Below are 26,766 nucleotides of genomic sequence, written 5' to 3'. Positions count from 1 at the left end.
TTTTTCCTTTCATATTTTTGTGATCTCTCTCTCCCTTCTTTCCTCTTTCTTCTTCTCTCCTTCCTCCCACCTCTAATGCTTTCTTTGTCTCATTCTCTGTTCCTCAATCTCCTTTTTCTTTGTCTCTGTCTTTGTTTCTCTACCATAAACACGAATATACCATAATTAGCATAGTATTACATAGAATCTTTCAATACTAACCAATATTTTCTATTTAAGTAGATTTGTGTTAGAAAGGTGAATGAATGAAGAAAAACAACCATGCCTTTTATATAGAAAAGAATCCATAAATGTATATAACACAGTTTTCTGTAGATTGGGCTTCTGGCTTCTGGGTACATTGGAATGGATGCAGCCTCTTGGAATTTTCATTGATGTTCTTATGGGTTACAAGATTATAGAAAGAGATTCTTGAAATGGAAGGGAAACCAAACTCATTGAAACCAAACAAATTGAGAAACTAAGGTCCAGGAAGATGAAAAGACCTGAGTGCGATCAATTGTAAAATGAAAGAATGGAAAGGTTTTCTTTTACCCTACTCAGATAAAACTATGTGGACCCTGAATTGTATCTGTCATTTTTTTTCTAAAGTAGTAATATTCCAAAAAATGAAGTAATGTTTCAAAGATGGATAAATAAGTATTTTAAATTTTGTATTTTATTTTTCCCCCAATTACTTATAAAAACAATTTTCAACATTCATTTTTAAAATTGAGTTCCAAATTTTTTCCCTTCCTCTCAACCCTCCCATTTAGAACTCAGGTAATTTGATATAGTTTATACAAGTGTAGTTATGTAAAACATATTTCCGTATTAGTCATGTTGTAAAAGAAAATATAGACAAAAAATCTGAAGAAAAATAAGAAAGTCAAACAAAAATATGCTTTGATCTGTTTTCAGTCTCTTTTGAGTCTTTCTTTGGGGATAGGTGGAATTTTTCATTTGAGGTCCTTCAGAGTTATCTTGAATCATGGTGTGGCTGATAGGAACTAAGTCTATCATAGCTGATCATCTTACAAAATTTCTGTTTCTGTGCAATGTTCTCCTGATTCTACTCATTATACTTGCAATAGTACACGTAAGTATTTCCAGGTTTTTTTCTGAGAGCATTTAACTCATCATATCTTATGTCACAATTATATACCAGAAAGTACTTCAACCTTTCACCAATTGAAGGGCATTTCCTCAATTTCCAATTCTTTGCCACCAGAAAAGAGCTGCTATAAATATTGGGCAGAGTTCCAAATTGTTCTACATAATGGTAGAATCAGTTCACAACTTCACCAACTATTATTTAGTATCTCAATTTCCCAAGTCCCCTCCAATATTTGTCATTCTCCTTTTCTGTAAAATTAGCTTCTCTAAGAGATGTAAAGTAGTAAATAAGTACCATTCGGATTATTCTTTTTTTTAGTTGTTATTTTCTAGAGTATATTTTTGTGCCTCTTTTACCAAACTGTTGACTCTTTTTTCCCCCATAATTTTCTTGTATCACTCTCATTTCTCTTCCCAATTTTTCCTTTATATCTCTTATTTGTTTTGAAAAAATCCTTTTTTTGTGCTCTTTCATGATCTGAGATCAATTTCAATTTTTCTTTGAGATTTTGGATGCAGGACTTTTGACTTTTCTGTCTTCTGAGTGTGTGTTTTGATCTTCCTTATCACCTGGGTAGCTTTTTCTAGTCAGAAATTTTCTTTTGTCTGATCATTTTCCAGTGTATTTCTTGACTTTTAACTCTTTGCTAAAAGAGGGCTTTGCTTCGGGTTTTGTGCAATTATTTTCAGAGATACCTCTAGAGGTCTGTACATTTTCAGTTTGTCCAAGGTAGTAAGATCTAAGGAGAGGGATGTTTGCTTTTCTTTTGGTCTTGTGAATAACCTCAAGAACTCTTTTCTGCTGGAACCACGATGAGGGTTCCTGTTCCAATGTGATTACGATGTCTTGGGTGCAACTACTTCTTCTTGCCCTCAGCTAAAACTCACAACTGCAATTCAGATCCAAGTTTGTACAAAGCACTAGAGTCCTGTCCCCAGTACCTGCAAAAAGGCCCCTATAGTCCCCTTCTGACCAGGTGTCTGACCCCCTTACTTTCTGTGAGCTGAGAGCTCCTAAAGCAGCCCTTGGTCCCACTGATTCAGTCCCTTAAAAGATCTGTTCCTTAGGTTGCTGAGGCCAGATCTGTTCTGGACTTACTCCACTTTCATCCAGGTGTGACAGATCTTTCCTGTTGAACTTCTAAGTTATGTTGGGCTGGAAAATTATTTTTATCTCATCTTTTTGTGGGTTCTGCTATTCCAGAATTTGTTTTGGGGGTATGATTTAAAGGTCTGTAGAGGGATTTTGGGGAGAGCCCAGGTGAGTCCCTGTCTTCTCTGCCATCTTGGCTCCACCCATGAAGAAATGGGAAGTGTTTATTTTGAGCAAAGGGCTGAGGTTTAGAGGATTAAATGAATGAGTTCCCTGGAAGTGAAAACTTCTTGGTGAGGACACTCAAGTCAGTTAATGCATGTTGGCACTTTAAGTGCCTTGCCCAGAATCATCTAGCCAAAATATATCAAAGGCTAGACTTGAACCCTGATCTTTCTAATTCTAAGACAGGCCCTCTGTCCTGTGTACCAGAAAAGCAAGACAAGTCCTGTTCTCTGTTGTCAATGCTCAGTTCATGTTCACTTTCAGGGGGAAAAGTTTCTTTAATAAATTGAAACAATTAAAAAAATGGAAACACTTTAAACAAATCCATAAACTTGGACCAGAAAACACAAATCATTCTGAGAGCTGGCTGGAAGGCCACTGTGGATTTGTCTTACTCTTAGGTGCTCCTTCCAGAGCCCCCTACAATATTTGAGGACACATCTTGTTCCCCCCACCTAGGTGTGGAGTGTTTACTCAGGTACATCACTTTGGTAAGAATTCTACCCTGAAACCTTTTACAGGTTGCTTTGTAACCTGAATATCACTTTAATGATATATCCAAGTCTTGCATAGCTCATATTCACACCTACAGGCATATCCAGGAATCAATACTTCCTACAGACATTTATTTTGTCCTCCATAGGCAGCTGGTATTTGATTCTTTGCATTTCCTACAAATTTTATTTGTGTCATTTGGACCCTCTCATCCCAATGTCTTTATACAATGACAAAGAAAAAAAGAATCCCAGGACTTTTGAGGAGAGTTGGGAGAGAGAGAAGCTTGTACGTAGGAGCCCAGCAAATAAGACTGATTACATTCTAGCCACTTAAAAAGCAAAACAAAATATGTTTTTCTATGGATTCCCATCTTTGAGAGCAAAAACACTGCTGAGTAGCATGTTATTGCCAAGTGACCTTGACATGTGTCATTCACTGTTGACTAGATTCTGATCCCTCTCTTTTAATATTCATAAAGATTTCTCCAAAAGTAAGTCAGTCTATGTGATTCTCTTTACAGGGTTGGGGGAGGGAGGGGGGAAAAGGTTTTATGTAGAAATCTGTTGAATTTTAAGAAACATACCATCATTGTCTCTCTGATGAAATGATGTATCGTTTTGAAGGTATGAGAATTTGGTTTGGCATTCTTCAGGAGAAGATAGTGATGTACTGGATGCTGACAGTTTTTTCTCATTGGGGGCTTCCTTGGATGGTGCGTCGGCAATATTGAATTCGGATACTGAATTTATAACGATGCCCTTAACAGATTTCTCATCTGAGTGCTTTTCATTTGTGAGTTGAGTATCTGAACAAAAACACATATACATACACACACATAAAATAAACCTGAAATTGTTTATATAGGAACTCTAACCCAGTATCCTTAAAAATATAGAATTCAAAATCATCGATTTTCAGGTCAAAAATGCATACCCATTCTAGACTTTAAAGAGTAAAACTTTTAGTTACCTATTATAATATTATTATTATTTCTACTTATCTATTAAAAACTGTCTCTTTCCAATAAAATATATCCTTCAGGGCAGGAACCACTTTGACTTTTTCTTCTGTATTCCTACAATTGCCTGGACCAAGGTAGGTACTTATATTTGAATTGAATGAAAGAAATAATTCCAAAAGATATTTTTTAGAACAAGATGGAAATGAGACTTCAGGCTCAAATGTACAGCACAAAATTTTCATGATGAGAATGAAGAATTATTTATCTATGACTATTTTACTATAGAGAGACAGCATAGTAGAGTGCATAAAGAGTTGATCTCCTAAACCAGGAAGATCTGGATTCAAGTTGGGTCTCTGATACATCTGGGTTGCTTGATCCTGACCTTGTCTCTTAACTGGTAAGAGCTATAGGAAATTCTCTAAAACTATATAAGTCATAGAAAAAGTCTGGACCTGAACTGGTTGAGGGAGTTCCCAAAAGAAATGAATTATAGCTCTATTCCCTAAGTCTAACCTGCTTTATTAGAGATATTACAGTTGCTAAGTTTTGTCTGATTCTTTCTGACCCCTTTGAGATATTAGAGTGGCTTGCCATTTGCTTCTCCAGCTTATTTTATAGATGTGAATAAACTGAGGCAAACACAGGATCACAAAGCTAGTATCTTCCTGACCCCAGGGTAAGTGCAGTACCCATTGTGCCACCTAGTTAGCAATGTCTACACAGCCCAGCAGAACTGTTGTTTCAAGTCCTCCTAGCAGAATGTAAACTCACTGAAAGCAAGGCCTAATTTATTATCATCTTTGAATTTCTAGCATCTAGCAAGATGCCTGATACACAATGGATGTTTATTGAGTATTTGTTGAATTGGATTTTTTAAAATTAGCACTCTATTTCATCATGATGGTTTTCCTTACTAATCCTATTTATTTTCATTTTATGATTTAGGAATGCTATTCTGAGGAGAGGTTCGTAGATCGTACCAGAGAGACAAAGGACTCCAGGATAGACCCCAAAAGCTAAGGAGTCCCTTTTCTATTCAGTTCTTTGATGCCTATTGGTAAAAATGTCAATTCTTTTCTAACCCACATGCTCTGCCACTCATAGGCTATGTGTAGGGTCATCGGGTATCAGGGACTCAGTTACATAAAAATTAGCAAAGCAAGTTAAAAAAGCTTGGGAATGATTGCAAACCATTTCTTCTCCATGGCTCTCAGGTTTCTTATCTAGGTAAATTGAAAGAGTAGTGTGAAGTCATCTCAAAACGCACTTCCTGCTCTTGCATTTTATGGTGCTAAACAGTGTTAGCAGAATCAAGTTTTTTGAGGGCAAGAACAACTCTATTTTTGTTATATTTCTAGAGCTTAAGTCAGGAATTCTTATCCTATTTTTTATGATATAGATACCTTGGAACATCTGGCAAAGCCTCTGGACCCATTTCAAAATTATATTTTCAAATGCATAAAGCAAAAAAAAAAGAATTACAAAGGAAGCAACTAATCTTAAAGTAGCTTTATCAAAGTATGAAAAAAGTTCATAAACTCTCAGGTTAAATAGACCATTATATCCCACATGGTACCTACTTACTTGGATAAGCAGTTATCTTTCTTGAACTACATGGGGTTGGAGAATTGAGTTAGATAGAATAAGCCAAGACCCCAGGATAAAAAGATGGGTTTTTTTTTTGACAAATTACCATGGTAGTCCTTCTATGAGTTGTGACTAAATTCAGTGCAGATGGAAAAGTCAGCTCGATACCCATTTATTCATTGTAGCCATTTAGTTTTGGCCAGTAGAAAAGGAAAAAGCAACCGGTTCTGGCTCTTGCATCAATGATTTTCTTATTTTGATTTTTGCAAGGCAATGGGGTTAAGTGGCTTGCCCAAGATCACATAGCTAGGTAATTATTAAGTGTCTGAGCCCGGATTTGAACTCAGGTCCTCCTGACTCCAGGTCTGGTGCTCTCACTGTGCGATCTAGATGCTCCCATCAGTGATTTTCAATGAGCAATTATAAGCTAGGTCCTGATGGACACTCAGAGGAGCACTAGCATTAATGATGTGAGGAGCATGCTTGTCTCAGGGACTCTGGTTTTGTTTTTGTTTTGCTTTCCCTCCCCCACCATGATTTCAAACGTTGCAGAGTAAGTCCTTTCCCAACTTACTTGTTGTACCCTCTCCATTTCCCTACTAGCTTTAGATTTTTTTTTTTTGCTATTGTTTGCTCTCTTAAAAAAGTGTTGGCAATGGGGCAACTAGGTGGCACCAGCCCTGGAGTCAGGAGGACCTGAGTTCAAATCTCACCTCAGACATTCATACACACCTAGCTGTGTGGCCTTGGGCAAGCCACTTAACCCCATTGCCTTGCAAAAACTAAAAAAAGAAAAGTGTTGGCAGACACATGGTGTGTGTGTGTGTGTGTGTGTGTGTGTGTGTGTGTGTGTGTGTGTGTGCGCGCGCGCGTGCTAGGGAAACAGGAAATCTATATATCAGAGGGACTCAGGGAAATATTTCCAGTGGAATAGAGCAATGAAGGCGATGCTTGGTACACAGTAAGGGTGACCAAATGGATGAGGGAAATACTCATTTGTATCCAACCTTATGGAAAAGGCACTAAGCATTTTCTGTTTATGGTTCAAATAATTCATAAATTAAGGCATAATCCCCACTTTTCCTTAAATTATGAGCTCTTTGAAGATTATGGGTTTCCTATCATGTAGAGCTGGAATAATGATAGTGGACATGTACAAAATGCTAGGGCATCTCAACAATTAGAAGGTTGAGTCTGGTGTTAGGAAGACCTGAGTTCAAATCCAGTCTTTGATACTTTATGTAATCCTGGGCGAGGTATTTAACCTTTCTTTGTCTTAAAAAAAAGCCTCAATGTGGGGCAGCTAAGTGGCGCAGTGTATAAAGCACCGGCCCTGGAGTCAGGAGTACCTGGGTTCAAATCCGGTCTCAGACACTTAATAATTACCTAGCTGTGTGGCCTTGGGCAAGTCACTTAACCCCATTTGCCTTACAAAAACCTTAAAAAAAAGCCTCAGTGGAAGAAACATGAGTTTTGAAGCCAGAGGTCCTGCAGTCATACCTTAGTTCTGCTACTTACTGCTTATGTGACTTTGGGCAAGTCACTTAACCTCTCTTAGTCTCAGTTTACACATCTGTAAAATAGGTCTGTTGGACTTGATGATCTTAAGATCTTTTCTAACTTTCTGTCGTTCCATCATCTTGCTTCCCCCCCACCATTTTCAGTTCTTTCAAGCTATTCCTTTCCACACATCTTCTGTGGCAATTTAACTGCAAACTGAACTTTTTCCTGTTCCCCAAACAGGGCATTCCATCTTCAACCACCATACCTGTCTAGAAGTAGTCTGCAGTCTTCTCTGTCCCCTTTATGCAATCTATACTTTATGGACACTTGTTCTTCTTTCTAAACAATATTTGTCTCCTATATCTTTGTAGCAACTGTCCCCATGTCTAAAAACGCTCCTTCCTTGACTCTTGAATTCTCCGACTTTTTTAAAAACCCTGCTCAAAGCCAGGAGGTTTTTCCTGATTGGCTATAGAGACAGTTATTTATAGGCAGGGTTAAGTGACTTGCCCAGAATGACATAGTTATTAAATGTTTGAGGTTGGATTTGAACTCATGAAGATGAGTTTTCCTGGCTCCAAGCTGGGGGCTCTGTCCACTGCACCAGCTAGCTGCCCTTAATGACGAGCACCTGTCGGAACATAACTCAGATATCTCCTAGACTAGCCTTTCAGGATCCATAGTCAGTTGTCCTTGCTCCCAGGTCTTTGTTTTTCTCCAGGCTGTATTCTGAATTTCTACTGTGACTCAAAAACCTCTTCATCCTGGAAGCTTATTCCAGCCTAGAACTCACAGTGGAAATATCTCCCTCCCCTATAGCCTTTCCCAATGATTGGATGACTTCTCCATTCAAGGAGGGCATGATGGCCAGCAAAGTCTTCAATTCTCACCAGAGAGTACTCCAGAAGTTCTTTAACTTCCCCCTTTAAATTCCCTTTTCTGTGTTGTATTCTCTCCTTAATGTAAGGTCCTTGAGGGCAGGCATCCTCTTTCTGTTTGCATTCCCAGTGCCCGCTTCATTCATAAATGTTTGTTGATGGACTGTGAGAAATGGAAGGTCATCGGATCATGGATCTAGAAGCTAGAACCTTGGATGCCACCTGATCCAACTCCTTCCTTTTACAGATAAGAAAACCAAGCCCCATGGAGTCAAAATTGAAAGATCACAGAGTCATGGCTCCAGAGTTAGAACCTTGGATGCCACTTGACACAACTCCCTCCTTTTACAGATAAGAAAGTGGAGCCCCATGAAGTGGAAGTGACGTATAGAAGGGGACATACTGAGTAAGCATCAGAGAAGGAATTCAAACTAAGGTTCTCCAACTCCAGAATCCACAGTGCTTTTTCCACTGTACCAAATCCTAAGTGATAGAGTAGACTTAATGATTATCAAGTCAAGCTGCTTCAGACTGGATTCCTGAGTGCAGCTGCTGAGAGTCGACCGCTGAGAGTAGGCCTATGTATTAGAACCCAGCTGCTTCCTACTGTCTCCGAAAGAAAGAACAACCCAGAGAAGGTTGATAGATAGTAAAACCTTGATGAATAGAGAGATTGCAGGAGCTATTTACTTACAGAATTAATTAACAATCAGTTGAAATTATCACATGTAGTCAGACTGCATGTAATTTAAATTGCTTTTGCACAAAGTAATTCAGAAACAAAAAAAGTTGGATAGGGGTTACTAAAGTGTAAGAACATGATGAGAATACCATATAAAGCAACACATCGCAGGCTTCTCTTTTTAACTTTGAGACCTTTATAAAGTATATCATTTTGAATGGAGATGATATACTGCATTCAAGCAACCACTTGGAGCGAACCGGTCCCATACTGACATGGTTTTATGGAACATCCAAGCTGCCATTTGTAAAGCTATTTTAAAATTTTTATATCCCTGTTTATATTGTTATTTTTTCCCAATTCCCCAAAGAGAACTATCTCTTCCTCTTTAGCAGAGCATCTGACATACGCATTTCAGAGCCCAGCCTGTTCAACCCAGTGTTCTGACATCTGAAATGAGTCACAGTCTTGGGGTGTATATAAGTGACATTTCCCATCTTCGAGTGATGGGAAGCTAGCAATAAATTTCCCAGATTTCTTCTTTCGCCTAGTTCTTTGACATTGTACTCAAAGTATTATACAGTAGCAGCGGCTAAAAGAAGAAACACATAAAAAGAGGTATCAAATCTTGTGTGCAGGCAAGGATCTTGGAATTAAATAAGAAACTTGTGAAACTATATTTGGAATGTTATACATAGTTCTTGACATTGACTTGGAGAAAATATATTTTTTTTCCAAAACAGTAAAAAATAAGTCAAAATTAGAAGAGCTCAGAGGGTTTAAAATTAGAACAACTCAATTTCTTAGAAGAAGACAAAAGACTGAACAAGATGGAACCTATCTTCTTCAGAGTGTTCATGAAATAGGAAATTCATGTTGAGGTTAAAGGTTAAGGCAGGAATTGATGAACATAAACTTAAGTAACAGAAAAGACAGACAGTTAATTAATTTTTTATTACCTTTGAGCAAATGTTATGAATTTAATTCAATTAACATTTATTGACTGCCCTTGTACCAAAAATATGAATCAATATGACAGGCATTTGTAATTGATGTTTCCTTAAGTTATTAAGGAAGGTAAGTTTTGAAAATGGCTTTCATTTATCCTTTAACACATATTCCTTTTTTTATTTTTCACATTCATGGAATCCATATTCTGATACTTCAAGTATATGTACAGGGTTCTCAACAAATAGTAGCCCCTTGGGAACTTAGCAAATGGTCTGAAAGCAGAAGTTCCTAATTTTTTTTTTTTTGGTATGTGACCTCTTCAGAATAATTTGTTTAAATGCATATATAGAATAAAATACATGAGGTTACAAAGGAAACTGAATATATTAAAATATTTTTATAAAAACTATTTTCTCATCTAAGTTCATGAACCTCCTGGAATTGATCCATGGACTTCTTGGGGATCAGTGGGTCCCAGTTTAAGAACCCTGTCTTGTAGGGTTTGTTTTGGAAAACTTCACCCCATGCAACCAACCTGGTAAGAACTTTCTGTAATCTAGTCCTTGCAGCAGATACAGACTACACCACTGAGCATAGCCTGAAGACTACTTAGTTTATTGGGATGTTCCAGAATTCATGATCTGCCAGCATTACCTTTGAGACCCCAGAGTCCCCTCCTTGCCAGGATGAAAGGCAAAGGACATTTCTGAAAAGAGACTTCCTTACTTAGGTTTCCCCATCCACAAAAGCACTACAAATATTAAAAAAAGAAAGCTTTCTGCCTTTAGAGGTGTCTTAATCTGGTTCTGTATAATCTTGGGAAAGTCACATTATTTTTCTGGCCCCAGTTTTCACATTTGCAGAATTCAGGAAATAATCCGATTCTCTAAGATCTCTAAGAGTCCGTTTAACCTCTAAGTCTATAATCCTATACAACTGTGGAAGATTCTCAGTTGTTCCCTTAACTTCATGTTTACTCTTGCCCTCTCTTCTGTACCAGTCTCCCTCTCCTCTCCCTTAAATATGAATGTTAGCCAAGATTCTGTCTAGTCCTGACTCAAGTCATTGGAGTGACTTGCCCAAGGGAACACAAGGAGCGACAGAGCAAGATTTAAACCTTTTTTCTGACTTCAGAACCAAAGTTCACTCTATTATCTGGCTTCCAAAATGACTCATACACTAACAATTCTCATAGCTAAATTTCTCTTTCCTGTACTTCATTTACTTCCCACCTGTGTCTCCTGCATCATCTCTAATTCTATTTATCTAAAACTGAACTTCTCATCTTTCCCCTTCCCTCAAATGCTTCCCTCTTGGAACTTTTCTACCTAGGTTTTTGGTACTATAGTTCATTTTCCTATTGTCTCAGACTCACAAATAATTTTTTATTCTTAATTCGACAGTTCATTTATTCCTACTACGCTTTATATTTACAGATGAAGAAACTAAGACATCCAAGGTCATTTAAGTGGTAAGGTCCCAAACTAGACTTCAAACCCAAGTCTTCTCACTAGACAGGCAGTAATACTTCTGTTATACCATCTTGCCTTCCCTTACAACTCATATATTGTAGAGTTTCCCCTCTTTTCCTCTGTACTGAGGACTGTTTTCTAAAACAATTTTCTCCCATGTGATACGCCAGGATGTGAGGCACTCTGATGGAGTTCTTGGGAATGTCTTGGTTAGGACAGAGAGTTATTATAGCTGAATGTGGCTATATTCTTTTTCATTGCTAACATATATATTGTCTTCTAGGGATTTTTGGCAATGGTTTCCAAAACACCTGAAAGACAACACTGGTGGATTACCTTTTTCTCTCTCCTGTACCTTGATGTTCCCTAGGTGTTCACTTATCCTAACTGACCCCCCCTTTCAAAGGCCACTAGAAACTCATTCCCTTATTATATATAATATTATATTAATATAATTAATATAATTATAATAATATAATATAATTATATATAATATAATAACATAATAATTAATATAATAATATTTTATATATATGTGTATATATATATATATATATATATATATATATATATATATATATAATATGCTTTAATGCTACAGAATCCCAAGTTTAATAGACTTTGAAACTCCATAGACCCAAGAAGAGGCTGAAAAGGTGATGTTGCCTCAATATCCTTCTTTAGAATTGACTAAGAAAACAAAAGATTTCTGACAAAAACAACCACAAGCAAAGCACCAATCCCCACTAGTTTTCTCTTCACTAGAATAGTGAATGATATTCTTCTGCAGCATTGAAACCATGAGAAATTCAAACTCGTTACCATCTATCTGTTGATGGGACAAAGCGTCATCCTCTATATATGCTATTGACAGGACAAAGAAGCTAAGTGACCCTTCAAGGCAAACCAGATGATTCTGTTCTTATAACATGGCGTATGATATGCTCCATTAAACCAGAGCAACCTCAAAAATCAGCAGCTTTGGTTCTTTAAATGCTTATCCTTCTTGACCTTTCCTGTCCTCTTTTTTCCCGAGTTTTTAGGACACTCCTCTCTCCTGGTTCTCCTTCTTCTCTGACCTCCTCAGTCACCTTTCCTTGACTTCATCCAGGTCCCACCAGCTAACCTTGGTATCAGCTAGGCTCTATCCTGGGCTCCCTTCTTCTCTCCCTCTATGCGATTTCACTTGATGATCTTATCAGTTCTTAAGGATTCAATGATCATTTCTATGCAGGTGATTCTGAAATCTAATTATCTGGTCCTAACTTCTCTACTGACCTCCGACCTTAAATCTCCCAATGCCTTTCAGACATTTCCAATCAGTTGTCCAGTAGACATTTTAAACTCACATAATATATTCAAAATTGAACTTATTAACTTTACCCCTAAACCACCTCTCCTTTTCTAAACTTATGACTGTTGAGGGTACAACCATCCTTTCGGTCACCCGGAGTGGGTGTTATCCTTGACTCCTAACTCTTCCCAAATCCAATCTGTTGCCAAAGCCATTCATTTCCACCTTCATAGCATTTATAAATAATCTACCTTTTTCTCCTCTGACACTGCCACCATCTCACTGTGAATCCTTATAACCTCATTCCTTCTGGCTTTTATAATAGCCACATCGTCATTATTCCAATTCATCCATATTCAATTGCCAAAGAGGTTTTCTTTAGGATTGCCTGGGTCAATTCATTAAACTCCAGTAACTCTTTATACCTCCAGGGTCAAATATAAAATCTTCTGGCATTCAATGTTCTTTATAAGCTATTGCAATCTTCTTATACTATATAATAGCTATCCCATCATGCTCTTTGATCCAGAGACACTGGTCTCCTTGTCATTCCACAAACAACATAATCCATCTCCCAACTCCAGATATTTATATTGGCTGTCCCCCATCTTGTCTTTCTTCCCATCTTTACCTTCCAGCTTCCCTGGCTTCCTTCAAGTATCTGTTAAAATTCCACCATTTACAGGAAGTCTTTCCCAATATCTGTTAAGTTTCGTGTATTCTTTCCATTGATTGCACTTTATGTGTCCTGTATATAGTATATGATTGTTTCCATGTTCTGTTAAGTGTTGAGGAGAAAAAGAAAGACATAAGACAGTTCTTACCCTCAAGGAGATCACAGTCTAATGAGAGAAAAAATACTTCTTTCTATAGAAGCTGATGTCATTTGGTTTTTTTTGGCAAAGAAGCAGATGTGACCTGTGTAGGGGCATGATGAAGTCTGAAAATGATCTGAGATGGTAAGAGTGTGAGAGTTCACTTCATACTACACAAATGATGAGTTTCTGGAGATCACAAAGTCCAGGGGAGAAAAAAAGTTGGATGAGGAATATTAAAATGAATCTCTACTTACCCTCCTTAAATCATGGAACTTGATGAAGGAATTCACCATTGTTCACTCTCCACCCTCTCTAACTAGGGGAAGGGGCAAGCTAGGTGGCACCAATGGATAGAGCATGGGCCCTAGAATCAGGAGGAACTGAGTTCAAATCCCACCTCAGAGACTTAATAATTTCCTAGCTGTGTGATCTTGGGTAAGTCACTCTTAACCCCATTGCTTTAAATAAATAAAATTAAAAAAAAATAACCAGGGGAAGAAAAAGATCTCATACTGACACAATTTAGAAGAAATAGAAATTGATAGCTGATAAGCTTTTTTCCTCCTATATAAAAGGCATAAGGCCCTTTCTATGGATTTGGAAATGTGATCTTTTCAAAATGTTATTGTTGCTGTTGTTCAGTCGTTTTTAATCATGTCTGCCTTTTCATGACCCCATCTGGGTTTCTTTTTTTGGCAAAGAAGCAGATGTGACCTTGCACATCTTTGTGTCCTCCCCCCACCATTGAGAAGTATTTGAGGTCTCCTCTTGTTCCTCATTTAATACAATAGCTCATCTAATACGGTCATAGTAGGGATAGGGATGGGGAGCAAAATTTCTGATCATAACTCCAGTAACAATAACATCTAATTTTATAGATGAGAAAAACTCAGAGTCATTGAGATTAAGTGGTTTGGAATAGTGATCCCCTGAGAGGCAACTAGCCAGTGCCAGTACTGCATTTAAACTCAAGTCGTCTGACCACTAGTTCATAATTTCCAATTTTCTCATAGTTGGTTGTGACTATATTATATAGGAAAAAATGTCTCCCAGATTTTGCCTTTATTTTTGAAGTAGATAAAGTATATTTCACACACACACACACACACACACACACACACACACATACACACACACACACACACACGCACACACCCCACCTAAAACTAAGCAATTTTTCCAGAAAAATATGACTTATTTTCTCTATAGTTGAGTATGTCTGAACACAATCACCTTCTAAATACAGACAAGGCATTCAATGGGACTAGATTGAAAAATGTGATGAAAACCATCAGACGCTGCCAGAGGAACATTGACTGTATGTGCACCCTGCTAATATTTGTGTCAACCAAAGTTTTAGAGCTGAGGCACAGTGGAAGACAAATCAAAGGGAGAAATATAAAGGCCTGGCAGAAAACTGACTTCTTCATTCCAGCCCCATTCGATAAAAAGGGAACAAAAGCCATCATTCAAAAAACTTTTCTGTTTCTTCAAGAAAAGAACTCTTTTAAACATATCGTAACTACATTTCTCCCCATAAGTCACACGGCACATTCTCCAAGGCCCTTCCTTCAGTCTTACAAGTGTGATCTTATTGTTATTGTTAAGTCATTTTTCAATCATGTTTGACTCTTTGTTGACCCCATTTGAGGTGATCCTTTGCTATTCACTTAACCATCCTGGGTCTCAGTTTCTTTAACTGTAACTTTGACAAGATTGGACCTTTGAAGTTCCATTCAGCTCCAGATACATGATCCTAAGATCACTAAAGTGGTTTGCATTTTCTTCTCCAGTTCATTTTCTAGATGAGGAAACTGAGGCAAACAGGGTTAAATGACTTATGGTCACAAAGAGACTAGATTCGAACTCACAAAGAGAAAATTTTTCTGACTCCATGACTGTTGTTCTATATGAGAATAATATCAGCAATATGGAAAAGGAAACTTCATTGGGTCTTTAGAAAGAAACTACAGAATTGGGATGCTTATCCTCATTATGAGCTAAAGTAGAATGGTAAAGTATAAAAAAAAGAGGACTTGACACACAAAATAGGCTCCTCGTGGTAGGAAGTAGTTAATCTTTGTCTTTGTTCTCGTCCCTCCTCCTAGTGCTCAGCCTAATGCCTTATAAATCATATCTGTTGATCTGAAGTCAGGAAGACCTGGATTCGAATCCCACTCTTAATAATAGCAATAGCTAATATCAATAGGCTATATTGATTTTTGCAGCATGTTTTACAAATAGTACTACTACAACAACCCTGTGAGGAAGGTATAATTATCATCTCCATTTTCCAGCTGAGAAGGAAGCTTCAAGTGGTCAAACAGTCTGAGCCTGGATTCTTGCTCAGATCTGACTGGCCCAGAATCCTGCTCTCTAGTCACTATGCCAAGCAGCCGCTTCCTTTGTCAAATGTCTTAGCACTCACTAACTAGTTCATTGGATGAATTACTTGAATAATCTTTGGCTCAATCAGCCCCTTGGGATTTATCAACTACAGCAGGCTACATGGTGGATGGCCTCCTCAACCAAATCTTCCTAGATTCCCCCAGCATCTTTCAAAGCTAAACCCCTGTGTCACCTTCTATGAGAAATCTCATAGAGTAGTTCATTTTTCTTTATATTGTCTCACATATCTACTTGCAAGTTGCCTTGCTTGTAGAAAGTAAGCTTCTGGGAAAGGATAACGTAGTTCATCCCTTTCGTCGGATCTCCATGGGCAGGGTAAACTGTAGATCGGAAGTTCTACCTTGATATTTTTGGGCAAAAATATTTTCTTGATTTCTAGAAAATTACCTCACTTCTCCTAGTTCTCTCTGCATGTGTAGATACAACCCAAGTGATATACTTTTATTGCTACATCATGTCCTGGTAATAAGATGCAATTCACTGCAAGAACTCTTTGAATCCAGAAAACAGTGTATTAGAGGGAAAAAAAAAACAGTTTGCAATTATAGGTCTCCATTTCATTTTTATGCAGTTACCTTCAATTTAATGTTTGCACAAAGTGTCTCAAGAAATAAAGATTATGCTACAACAGCATAAAAAAATGGTTTGCAGTTTTTATAGCCTGATGCTACAAGGATTAGTAATAGGTTCATAGCTTAGGAAAATAAATGAAGCCAAACGTGCTTTAAAACTCATGCATAATTGGTATTATATGTACAGTTGATATTTTTTATTATCAGTGTTTAAGTATGAATGCAAAAAAAATTAAATTACAATTATTCAAAGTCTTCTCTATTACCTTTAAACTAAAAACATAATATATCTCATCCATCACTTCTATTTTTTCCATAGTCTCTTATCCTGTTGGTACAGCCTACAAGACATTTTAGCAGTCAAACTTCATATTCATAAATTCATTTTTTGAAATAAACATGGGAGGAGAAACCTTTTGGGAGGATGTTAACCTTTTTGTTATTTCCAACTTTCTGAGCATTTCCTGAGGCATTTGAATCCTTCAGTGGACATTTGATTAAAAGGTAGTATATATGTATATTGAAACACCAATGTCTTTCATAAGTGATGATTTACATTACCCAAACTGGTTAGTCTCAATTTTTAATTTCTTGATTGGTAATTAACTCACATATAATTAGGATCTTAGGATCATATGTCTTGAACTGAATGGAACTTCAAAGGTCATTCAGTTCAATATTGTCAACTTACAGATAAAGAAACTGAGACCCAGGATGGTTAAGTAAATAGCCCAGGGTCCCCCACATCAGCAGAGTATTTGAAGTGAGATTTAAAATCCAGCCCCACAGCTCTCACTCTTTTCTCCCCCTCTATGCATTATCATCAGAGTCCTGAGTTGTTCATTTTTAAATCAATCCCTAATTTTCTGAAGGCTATGAGGAAGCACAGTCTTCTTTGATCTGAAAGCCTGGAGCAATGTAAGCTCCCTGAGTAGAGTGACTGTATCATTTTTGTCTTTGCATCTCTGATGTTTAGCATAATGCATGCCTCATATTTGATGATTAAGAAGTTTTTTTGCTGAATAAATGAGTGAATGGATGAACGAATGAATGAATGAATGAATGAATGAGGGCTGTTTCACATTTGCTTTAGAGAACTTCCTATAGACTCTAGGTCTGCGGCATGTAGCCAACAATTAATATTGAATTATTATTGACTTCTTGCTTCTTCATTTCTCAAATCCAGAAAATTTCTAAGTTTGCTACTTCTGCTTTTAAGACATTTACCTCATTCATTATTTTTTACTTAGGGTATATTCCTAGAGTGTAATATATATATAGAGTGTAGAAAGTAATATAAATGCACATGTAAAGTGTTACTAGTACTAAAAGTTATAACAAAGTCATACTAAGTGAATGATCCCAGGAAAAAAAAAGGATTTTCCTTTGGTTAACTAAATTGAAGGAAAGAGGAAAACAAAAGATGGGAAAGACCCTTGCTGGCAGGGGAGATAATCATTGACAATTGATAAGAGAGATGACCAGTACTTGAATTGTTTCTTTACTTCCTCTGCTGAGGAGAATGGCACTTGAACTGGAAATGATGAAACCACAAAGTCTAACAGAGATTTGATAAAAGTAAGGAAAGAAATAGTGAGAATGTACTTAGTTGCCCTTAGTGAATTCAAATTTCCAAATTGCTAAAAGAAATGGGCATATGGTGTCTGAACTATTCATTATCATTGATCTTTGAAAGATTGGAGAAAATGGGTGAAGTACTTTAACTCTCTCTCTCTCTCTCTCTCTCTCTCGTTCTACTCTCTGAGTTATTATTCCCTTCAGTGTGTATCTAAATTACATCATCTTCCTGACCCTTTAAGGGCAAATGACCAGATTTTCAGAAAAAGAAAGAGCAGAATCTACAAACTAAAGGCTAATAAGTTTAATTTCTCATCTATAAAATGGAGTTGGAAAAGGAAATGGCAAACCACTTCAGGATCCTCGACAAGAAAACTTTAAATGAGGATATGAAGAGTAAGGCACAACTCAAATTACTAAACAATAACAAAAAAGTGCCCATTTAGAAAAGGAAGTAGTAATTGAAAAGAGCCAATATGGAATCATGCCAAACTAACCATATTCTTTTTCTGATGAGTTAATAAACTTGTAGATCAAAGAAATTCGATCAATATTGATTACCTAGGAGTAGCAGTTTGATGAAATATCTAATACTATTCTTAGATAAAAGTTGGAAAGGTCCAAAATAGTTGATAAAACCATTGGTTGGATTCAGAATAGATAGCCTGAATTTAAAAAGTTGATGATAATTCTTTTTCTTTCTTTCCTTATTTCTTTCCTTTTCTTTCTTTCTTTCTTTCTTTCTTTCTTTCTTTCTTTCTTTCTTTCTTTCTTTCTTTCTTTCTTTCTTTCTTTCTTTCTTTCTGAGTTTTTTTGCAAGGCAATAGGGTTAAGTGAGTTGTCCAACATCACACAACTAGGTAATTATTAAATGTCTGAGACTGATTTTGAACTCAGATCCTCCTGACTTTAGGGGCCAGTGCTCCATCCACTGTGCCACCTAGCTGCCCTCTTGATAATAATTCAAGTCAAGTCAACAAACATTTAAAAACACATCTATTAGATGTCATTCTCTAGGAAAAGCACTGGAATTCAGTGTCAAGATGGTTGGAAGTCTTCTGTGGAGTGTCTCAGAGATCTATAAATGGTACTGTGATGTTTAAACCATCAGTGACTTGGATAAGGTCATAAAAGTAGTGTTTATAAAATATGAATGTAAAACAGAGCTGGGTGGGATAGCTAATGCACTTTCTGTCAGAATCTAGGCCCACAAAAGATCCTGTCAACACACTAGGAAGAATCTAATCTAATGAAAATAGATAGGGATATATGTAAGCAAGTTACACATGGATTAAAATGTAAATCATTCACAAGGACAGGATGTTCCAAATAGACGAATTGGTGAGTACATATTCATATTTTTCAATACTACATTAAGAAGATGGATTTTTGGATAACCTTTCCCTTATTATTACTGCTTGGGAAATTTTTTATGGGGGCAAGTTAATAAAACAAAACTTGAAGGTAATTATTTTATAACTATCTTCCAATACTTTGGGGATCCTTATTGAATAATATGGTTCCTTGCCCTTTTCCCTACCCCCTCCCTATCATAAGCAAATGTAGGATTAAGGTTGGGTAGATGAGGAATAAACGATATATTATCTCATTTGATCCTGACAACAAACCTAAGAAATAAGTGACTTTATTTTGCCCCACTTTAAAGACAAAAAAATTGAGGCGCTCATGAATTAAGTGATTTGTCCAACTTTACATGTTACAAGGTATTTGGAGCAGATAAATATTCCTTGATCTAAGTTCATTGCTCTATCTATTCTGTTAGAGAGTTGTAGTTGTTAGATAGCTCCATATACCTCCAAGTATATTATACCCATTGTTTTTGGTCCTGTTCTATGGAGTCTAGCAGACTGTCATCTATTATATGAATGACTGAACTTTTTTGCTCAGAATTTGAAGAGAAACATTCCCACAGGACATGGTTTCTAGAATTCCCTACTACCAAGGAGAGTGTCTAGCACCTAGCATCATTTCTTGATAAATATTTGATTGAGTGTGTTTATTTTTATTTTTGGTTTTTGGTTTTTGCAAGGCAATGGGGTTAAGTGGCTCGCCCAAGGTCACATAGCTAGGTAATTATTAAGTGTCTGAGGTTGGATTTGAACTTAGTTCCTCTTGACTCCAGGGCCAGTGTGCCACCTAGCTGCCCCTAATTAAAATGATCTGGGAAAAGTACAAATGAATTTCTACTATAATACCTTGCCCCTCCCTAGCAAGGATTCCTAAATCCTTGACCCCAGGCACAAGACAAACATCTATCAACAAAACAATGGATCACTGCCCTAGTCTGAAAGGATTAAGTTAACATCTCTCTCTCTCTCTCTCTCTCTCTCTCTCTCTCTCTCTCCTTTCCAAGTTATTGTCCTCTTCAGTGTGTATCTAAATTATATCATCTTCCTGACCCTTTAAAAGCTTGCTTCGCCTCAGTTGAGCTGCTTTTTTTCCTTTGGAAAGTTAACCTACTCTAAAGGACTATCACCCCCCAAATTAACTCTCCTGCCCCATATACTTCTTTTTTACATATCCCCTGATGGCTCCTCTTCCTTTGGGAGGCAAGCCTGCTCAGAGGGAATGTGATTCCCCCAAAGATCTCTATACACCTCTATACCCTTTATACCCATGCCTCTATACCCTTCCTTACTACTCTTTCTGTCATGATGGATGCTGTGGCTGCTATTAACAATTTTTCTTTCCCTTAACTTTTGCAAACAATTGAAATATTTTAAATAAACTTTTTTGTCCTTAAAAATGATCCTAGTTACTCTCATCTAAAATTTCTCTAATTTATCCAAATTCCTCTTAAAACATAGCACAGTATCATATAACCTGTTACAGAGTGAAGCAAGCAGAACCCAGAAAATAATAATGTAAAGTTTTACCATGAGGCTGAGAAAAAGCAGCTCTCTCAATATCTTCTGGGGATCATCTGGTATAATAGCTCTTCATATGGGAAAAACTGAGGGACTTTAGCTGATTGTCAGTCAACAAACATTTCTTAAGTGACTATAGTCCACGCACTCTGGCCTCTACATTAGACTGTGATGACAACTATGTAAATTGCAAGAACAATAATCAAAAAACCAAAGTTCAATTCTAAGAAATTATAATGACTAAACATGGCCCCAAGGAATGGTATTTGAAAAGATTCTTTTCATACTCCTTTGCAGAAGTGGGGGACCATGGATACTGACCATGGGTCTGTGTATATCATTAGAAGTTTTTTGATATTTTATTTAGTTTTGTGCAACTTTCTTCTTTGTTTCATAATTTATCATAAAGAATGAATGGCTCTCTTGGGGGGAATAGGAGGGGGGAAATGGGTTACAGGGATGATGTGAAAACAAGAGATACCAATAAAAAATAATTTATTGTACTCAGAAGTTTACTGAATACTCAGATGTGGTCTGACTAGTGAAAAGGAGAATTGTCACCTCTTTTTTCTTAGGTATTAGTCTATTAACCAAGAATAATATAAGAAAAAGTGATAGGATGCTGGTTAGAAAAGAAAATGGGATAATAATGTGCTGAGAGATTGATTGACCCCCTGTGTCATCTCATCAATTTTGGGGGGATCTAGAGGAAAGTCCTTGGTACATTGAGTGCCATTCCTGTAAAGAATTTATAGGAAGCCATGGGTAAGAATTCTGGTGCTCTCTGCTCTTATGGGTGTAACCACATTGTGAGATCCTAGATTAGTCAAAATAAAGATTACATGAACTTTTTTCACATAATCCATCATAATGTTGACATTAAAGTATGTGTATGGAGTGGGGAAGGGAAGAATCATTATTATTCACTTTACAATCATTGCATTTGATCATCATAAAAATCCAGAGAGGTGGGACCTATTATTACCTCCATCTTACAGTTGAGAAAACTGAGGCAAGGGGGTGGCTAGGTGGTGCAGTGGATAAGAGCACCGGCCCTGGAGTCAAGAGTACCTGGGTTCAAATCTGGTCTCAGACACTTAATAATAATTACCTTAGCGGTGTGGCCTTGGGCAAGCCACTTAACCCCATTTGCCTTGCCAAAATCTTAAAAAAAAAAAAAAAAAGAAAAGAAAACTGAGGTAAACACACATTATATGACTGTTCACACAGTAAATACATGTCTGAGTTTGGATTTGATCTCTGGTCTTCACTTTAGGACCACTTCTCTATTTACTGTGCCATTTAGCATCATTGAGGTTTTTTTTTTTCCCATACTAATATCTATTAAGACAGAGCTCTCCTCCTGAATTGACCATCTTGGTGTTCTTTGCCCAAGTCAGTCCATGTCTCCACTCTCACCTCTCACCTCTGCCTCCTGACTTTTCTGGATTCCTTCCAGTCTCATTTAAAATCTCAATTTTTGCTATCCCCCCCCCAAAAAAAAAACCTCACCCTTTCTTAGTTCCCCTAAATACTGATGCTTTCCTTCTGTGGTATTCCTTCATTTATCCTGCCTATATCTTATCTCTACATAACTGTTCTATGTTCTCGCCCCAAACTAGATTGTGAACTCCTTGAGGTCAGGAAATGTTTCTCTCTTTCTTTGAATCCCCAGAGCTTTGCAAAATGCTAGTACATGGTAGATGCTTAATAAATGTTTGCTAATTTGATTTAACTTGATAGGGATGATTTTTTTCTTCAAACTAAGTGCAAGACTATTTCATCTTGTGAGTTTTAGTCCCTTTTCTAGACTGTGGAGAGATTTTACCAATTACAGTGTTCATGTTTGCTGACTTTCTATTTCTTCCCAGTTCTCCATTAGCATTGTAGCTGCATGGAAATCTGCAGCCACCCCAGCTGCAAAGGTGGGTCCCAGCTGAATTTTCCTCTGAGTATCTGCAGTGCAAAAAGGATTAACAGAGTCTATTCTAGAAGTTCTTTGGTGCCATAACACCTCAAAGCAGAACTATTCCTGACAAGAATGTGCAGATGGAGATGCATATTTATGCCATTTAAAGTCTACATGAGGCTCAAAAATTTAAGCTATTACAATAAATAGAAAAAAAAAGCCTTCTCAAGTTCTGGGTAACCCATACTCAAAAACATTGACTGTATCTGCTCGGAGTGATACCATTTCTTCTTTGTCTATGATCCCAAGCAGGGAGACTCAAAGAACCTAAGGTCAACTTAGTTCCTTTCTGTGATAAGTTAAATTTCTAGGACCAAAGAAGCATATTATATGTGCCTTTTCTTCTTTCTTATAATTGACAGCAACAAAAATGGTGTGATTTTTCTTTGGTCAGCTTATTTTCAGTGCCTATTTTTCATATTTAAAAAAGCAAAAGCAAAATAGACACTAAAGTCCAAAATCAGCCCTGGAGTCAAGAGTACCTGGGTTCAAATCTGGTCTCAGACACTTAATAATAATTACCTTAGCGGTGTGGCCTTGGGCAAGCCACTTAACCCCATTTGCCTTGCCAAAATCTTAAAAAAAAAAAGAAAAGAAAACTGAGGCAAACACACATTATATGACTGTTCACACAGTAAATACGTGTCTGAGTTTGGATTTGAGCTCTGGTCTTCACTTTAGGACCACTTCTCTATTTACTGTGCCATTTAGCATCATTGAGGTTTTTTTTTTCCCATACTAATATCTATTAAGACAGAGCTCTCCTCCTGAATTGACCATCTTGGTGTTCTTTGCCCAAGTCAGTCCATGTCTCTACTCTCACCTCTCACCTCTGCCTCCTGACTTTTCTGGATTCCTTCCAGTCTCATTTAAAATCTCAATTTTTGCTATCCCCCCCAAAAAAACCTCACCCTTTCCTAGTTCCCCTAAATACTGATGCTTTCCTTCTGTGGTATTCTTTCATTTATCCTGCCTATATCTTATCTCTACATAACTGTTCTATGTTCTCGCCCCAAACTAGATTGTGAACTCCTTGAGGTCAGGAAATGTTTCTCTCTTTCTTTGAATCCCCAGAGCTTTGCAAAATGCTAGTACATGGTAGATGCTTAATAAATGTTTGCTAATTTGATTTAACTTGATAGGGATGATTTTTTTCTTCAAACTAAGTGCAAGACTATTTAATCTTGTGAGTTTTAGTCCCTTTTCTAGACTGTGGAGAGATTTTACCAATTACAGTGTTCATGTTTGCTGACTTTCTATTTCTTCCCAGTTCTCCATTAGCATTGTAGCTGCATGGAAATCTGCAGCCACCCCAGCTGCAAAGGTGGTCCCAGCTGAATTTTCCTCTGAGTATCTGCAGTGCAAAAAGGATTAACAGAGTCTATTCTAGAAGTTCTTTGGTGCCATAACACCTCAAAGCAGAACTATTCCTGACAAGAATGTGCAGATGGAGATGCATATTTATGCCATTTAAAGTCTACATGAGGCTCAAAAATTTAAGCTATTACAATAAATAGAAAAAAAAAGCCTTCTCAAGTTCTGGGTAACCCATACTCAAAAACATTGACTGTATCTGCTCGGAGTGATACCATTTCTTCTTTGTCTATGATCCCAAGCAGGGAGACTCAAAGAACCTAAGGTCAACTTAGTTCCTTTCTGTGATAAGTTAAATTTCTAGGACCAAAGAAGCATATTATATGTGCCTTTTCTTCTTTCTTATAATTGACAGCAACAAAAATGGTGTGATTTTTCTTTGGTCAGCTTATTTTCAGTGCCTATTTTTCATATTTAAAAAAGCAAAAGCAAAATAGACACTAAAGTCCAAAATCAGGGATATGCCTTCCTTTGCTTTGACATTGCTCTCTCTAACTAGTAATAAAATTGTTGTATTTTGAAGAAAGAGGAAAAGAATCATAGTTGTCATAGGAAAAAAATGCTCCAGATGTGGAGCCATCACCTACCTGAAGTCCTTCATAATCCCCTTTAACTACTACTACTGATTCTTCAATCCCATTATTATCTTGTATTTATTTTGTCCTAACTCTACGATCAGGAAGATATGGTTTTACGTTGACTATGGAACCCTGGACAAATCACTAAACTCAATTACCTTCCATCTATTCAATATGTAGCTTGTATTATATTTTCTTCTAGAGACACTGTCTACTCCATTAGAAAGTAACTTCTTAGGGACCAGGGATGGTTTTTGCTTTTCCTTTGGAAAAGCCATTAATGCAGACCCTGGTACATAGTAAAAATTGAATAAATGTCTATTATTTGATTCTTTCAAGCCCTCAGTACCCCCATTCTCCTTCTCTTAGAATAGAAGTCACAAAGTAGATGGGAAACTAAAAAAGTAGAAATCCCCTGTTCCAGTCCCCCTAAATATGCAATTGTTTTTAAACACATTGTCTCTCTTGATAGAATGTAAGCCCCTTGAGGGTAGGAGTTGTTTTATAATTGTCTCTATATCCCCAGCAACTACAGGTGTGTAAAATTACTTGGGGCCAACATCATTTTAATAAGGTTTCATTTTTTGGGGGGTTTTTGCAAGGCACTGGGGTTAAGTGACTTTCTCACACAATTAGGCAATTATTAAGTGTCTGAGGTCAAATTTGAATTCAGGTCCTCCTGACTCCAGGGCCAGTGCTGTATCCACTGCACCACCTAGCTGCCCCAAGATTTCATTTTTTTTCCTGTTATCCATGGGTTTCTAAAGATTCTAGGCTGAGTGAGGATGATCACCCTTGATCAAATGAAGCTAGATTGAGCTGGCATGCCTAGTCTCATTAGTTCTCTGTCAGTTGAGAAATGGATTGAGGGCCATATACAGTTTTCATTATGCTATTTGGTTGCACTTTCACTTGTGTTTTATTGTTGTTATTGTTGAGATTAGAAATCCTTTATCACTCAGACTGGACATGTAGCAATGAGTCACAGACTTGATCTCTTTTGATTGGCAAAATACTTCTCCCCTTTTTAGGCAATCTGGTAAGCCTCTACTCCACCATATTTATATTGAACTCAATGCTGGCATCTAATTGCCTTTAAGCTTCCTGAAAATTACTGAGTTTAAGGGATCCTTCAGCCTCAGTTTCCTAAGTAGCAGGAATAACCCTGGACAGTTCTTTGGTTTTAAAGAGTCAAGATTACCCCCAAGAAAACATTCAAAAGCTACAACTCTAAAAGAGCACACTTCAATGATGATTAGAGATATCCTAGTGGCTTTTGTGACTTATTCAGTCATTTAAAGAATCATTCAAGCCCATCTTGAACCAGGATCAATTACATTCAAGCACAAGAAAAGTTTGCCTGAAAATGAAAATCACTGTGAATTGACATATTATTGTTGAGGCAAACAGTTCTGTTTGCTCCTTAGAAAACAAAGATTTTCAAAGGGAGTTGGAAAGTGGATGGTATTCCTATCGATTCCTCTACAATACTGTATCAAGTTGGAAGAAAGAGTGAAGACTTGTAAAAACATAACAGATTTTAACCATTGCTATTAAGGGAAAATTTTTTTACAAATCAACTTTTGACAGGGGCAAGACAAAACCAAGACTGGAATATCGATAAAACTCACTTGTTAATTTAAAGGCTGTATCAAATCTCTTATGGCATTATAACTATCCCTCAAATCATATGATATATACTGTGCAGTCATTATTCACCTAAGAATCCAGTTAAAAGAATTATATATCTAAAAATTATAATTCACCAGCAGGAAGCATCTCTACCCTAGGTCATCCTTAGAACCTGAAAAAATCCAGGTGAGCCTTTAAATCTGATTATCTCCATCATTCTATAAAATATCCACCCAAAGAAAAATTTACTTCCACTGAATCTGAAAAATATTGACTCCATCTAGGGAATGATGATCTGATAAGTAATTTCCTATATTGAACAGTGTAGTCCCAGAATTATAGAAGTATGCAATACATTTTAAAATTTAACCTACTTTATGAACACTTACTTCAGACTGACTAATTAATAAAAAGATAAATCAAGTCTTGATTTGTACTTGTTGATTTCTGAGGTTTAAATCTCCACATTGAATCTAAACAACTGACTCCCAAAGGATATTGAATAGTCTCCCACACTCTACTGGAATGGGGGCTTGAGAGCTGTTCTGACTGGGTAAATTGAGAGTGATCAGATCTTAAAATGATGAGACTAGAGTGAGAACAGAGAGTGTCATTTACTCTCTGGGATCAGAAAACATATATATTACTCCTTGTTTCATTCATTGGACTGCTTCATGCCTGACTTTTTTCTAATGTTTTAAATATT

At 37.0% G+C, this 26,766-nt stretch overlaps 1 protein-coding gene across 3 annotated transcripts in view; it reads right to left on the bottom strand.

The window, feature by feature from the left end:
• Positions 1-26,766, bottom strand: part of MDFIC2 (MyoD family inhibitor domain containing 2) — a 332,530-nt gene that overhangs the window by 9,985 nt on the left and 295,779 nt on the right. For all 3 annotated transcript variants that reach the window (XM_074198749.1, XM_074198750.1, XM_074198752.1), the window contains one exon: positions 3,495-3,716. In XM_074198749.1, coding sequence (XP_074054850.1) covers positions 3,495-3,716 — 222 coding nt within the window. The remainder of the gene's footprint in view (positions 1-3,494; positions 3,717-26,766) is intronic.

The sequence above is a fragment of the Macrotis lagotis genome, chromosome 8 (genome assembly GCF_037893015.1).
Source record: "Macrotis lagotis isolate mMagLag1 chromosome 8, bilby.v1.9.chrom.fasta, whole genome shotgun sequence".
Lineage (NCBI taxonomy): Eukaryota > Metazoa > Chordata > Mammalia > Peramelemorphia > Peramelidae > Macrotis > Macrotis lagotis.
Note: the sequence above shows the minus strand (reverse complement) of the source record. Positions and strands in the feature narration are given on the sequence as shown.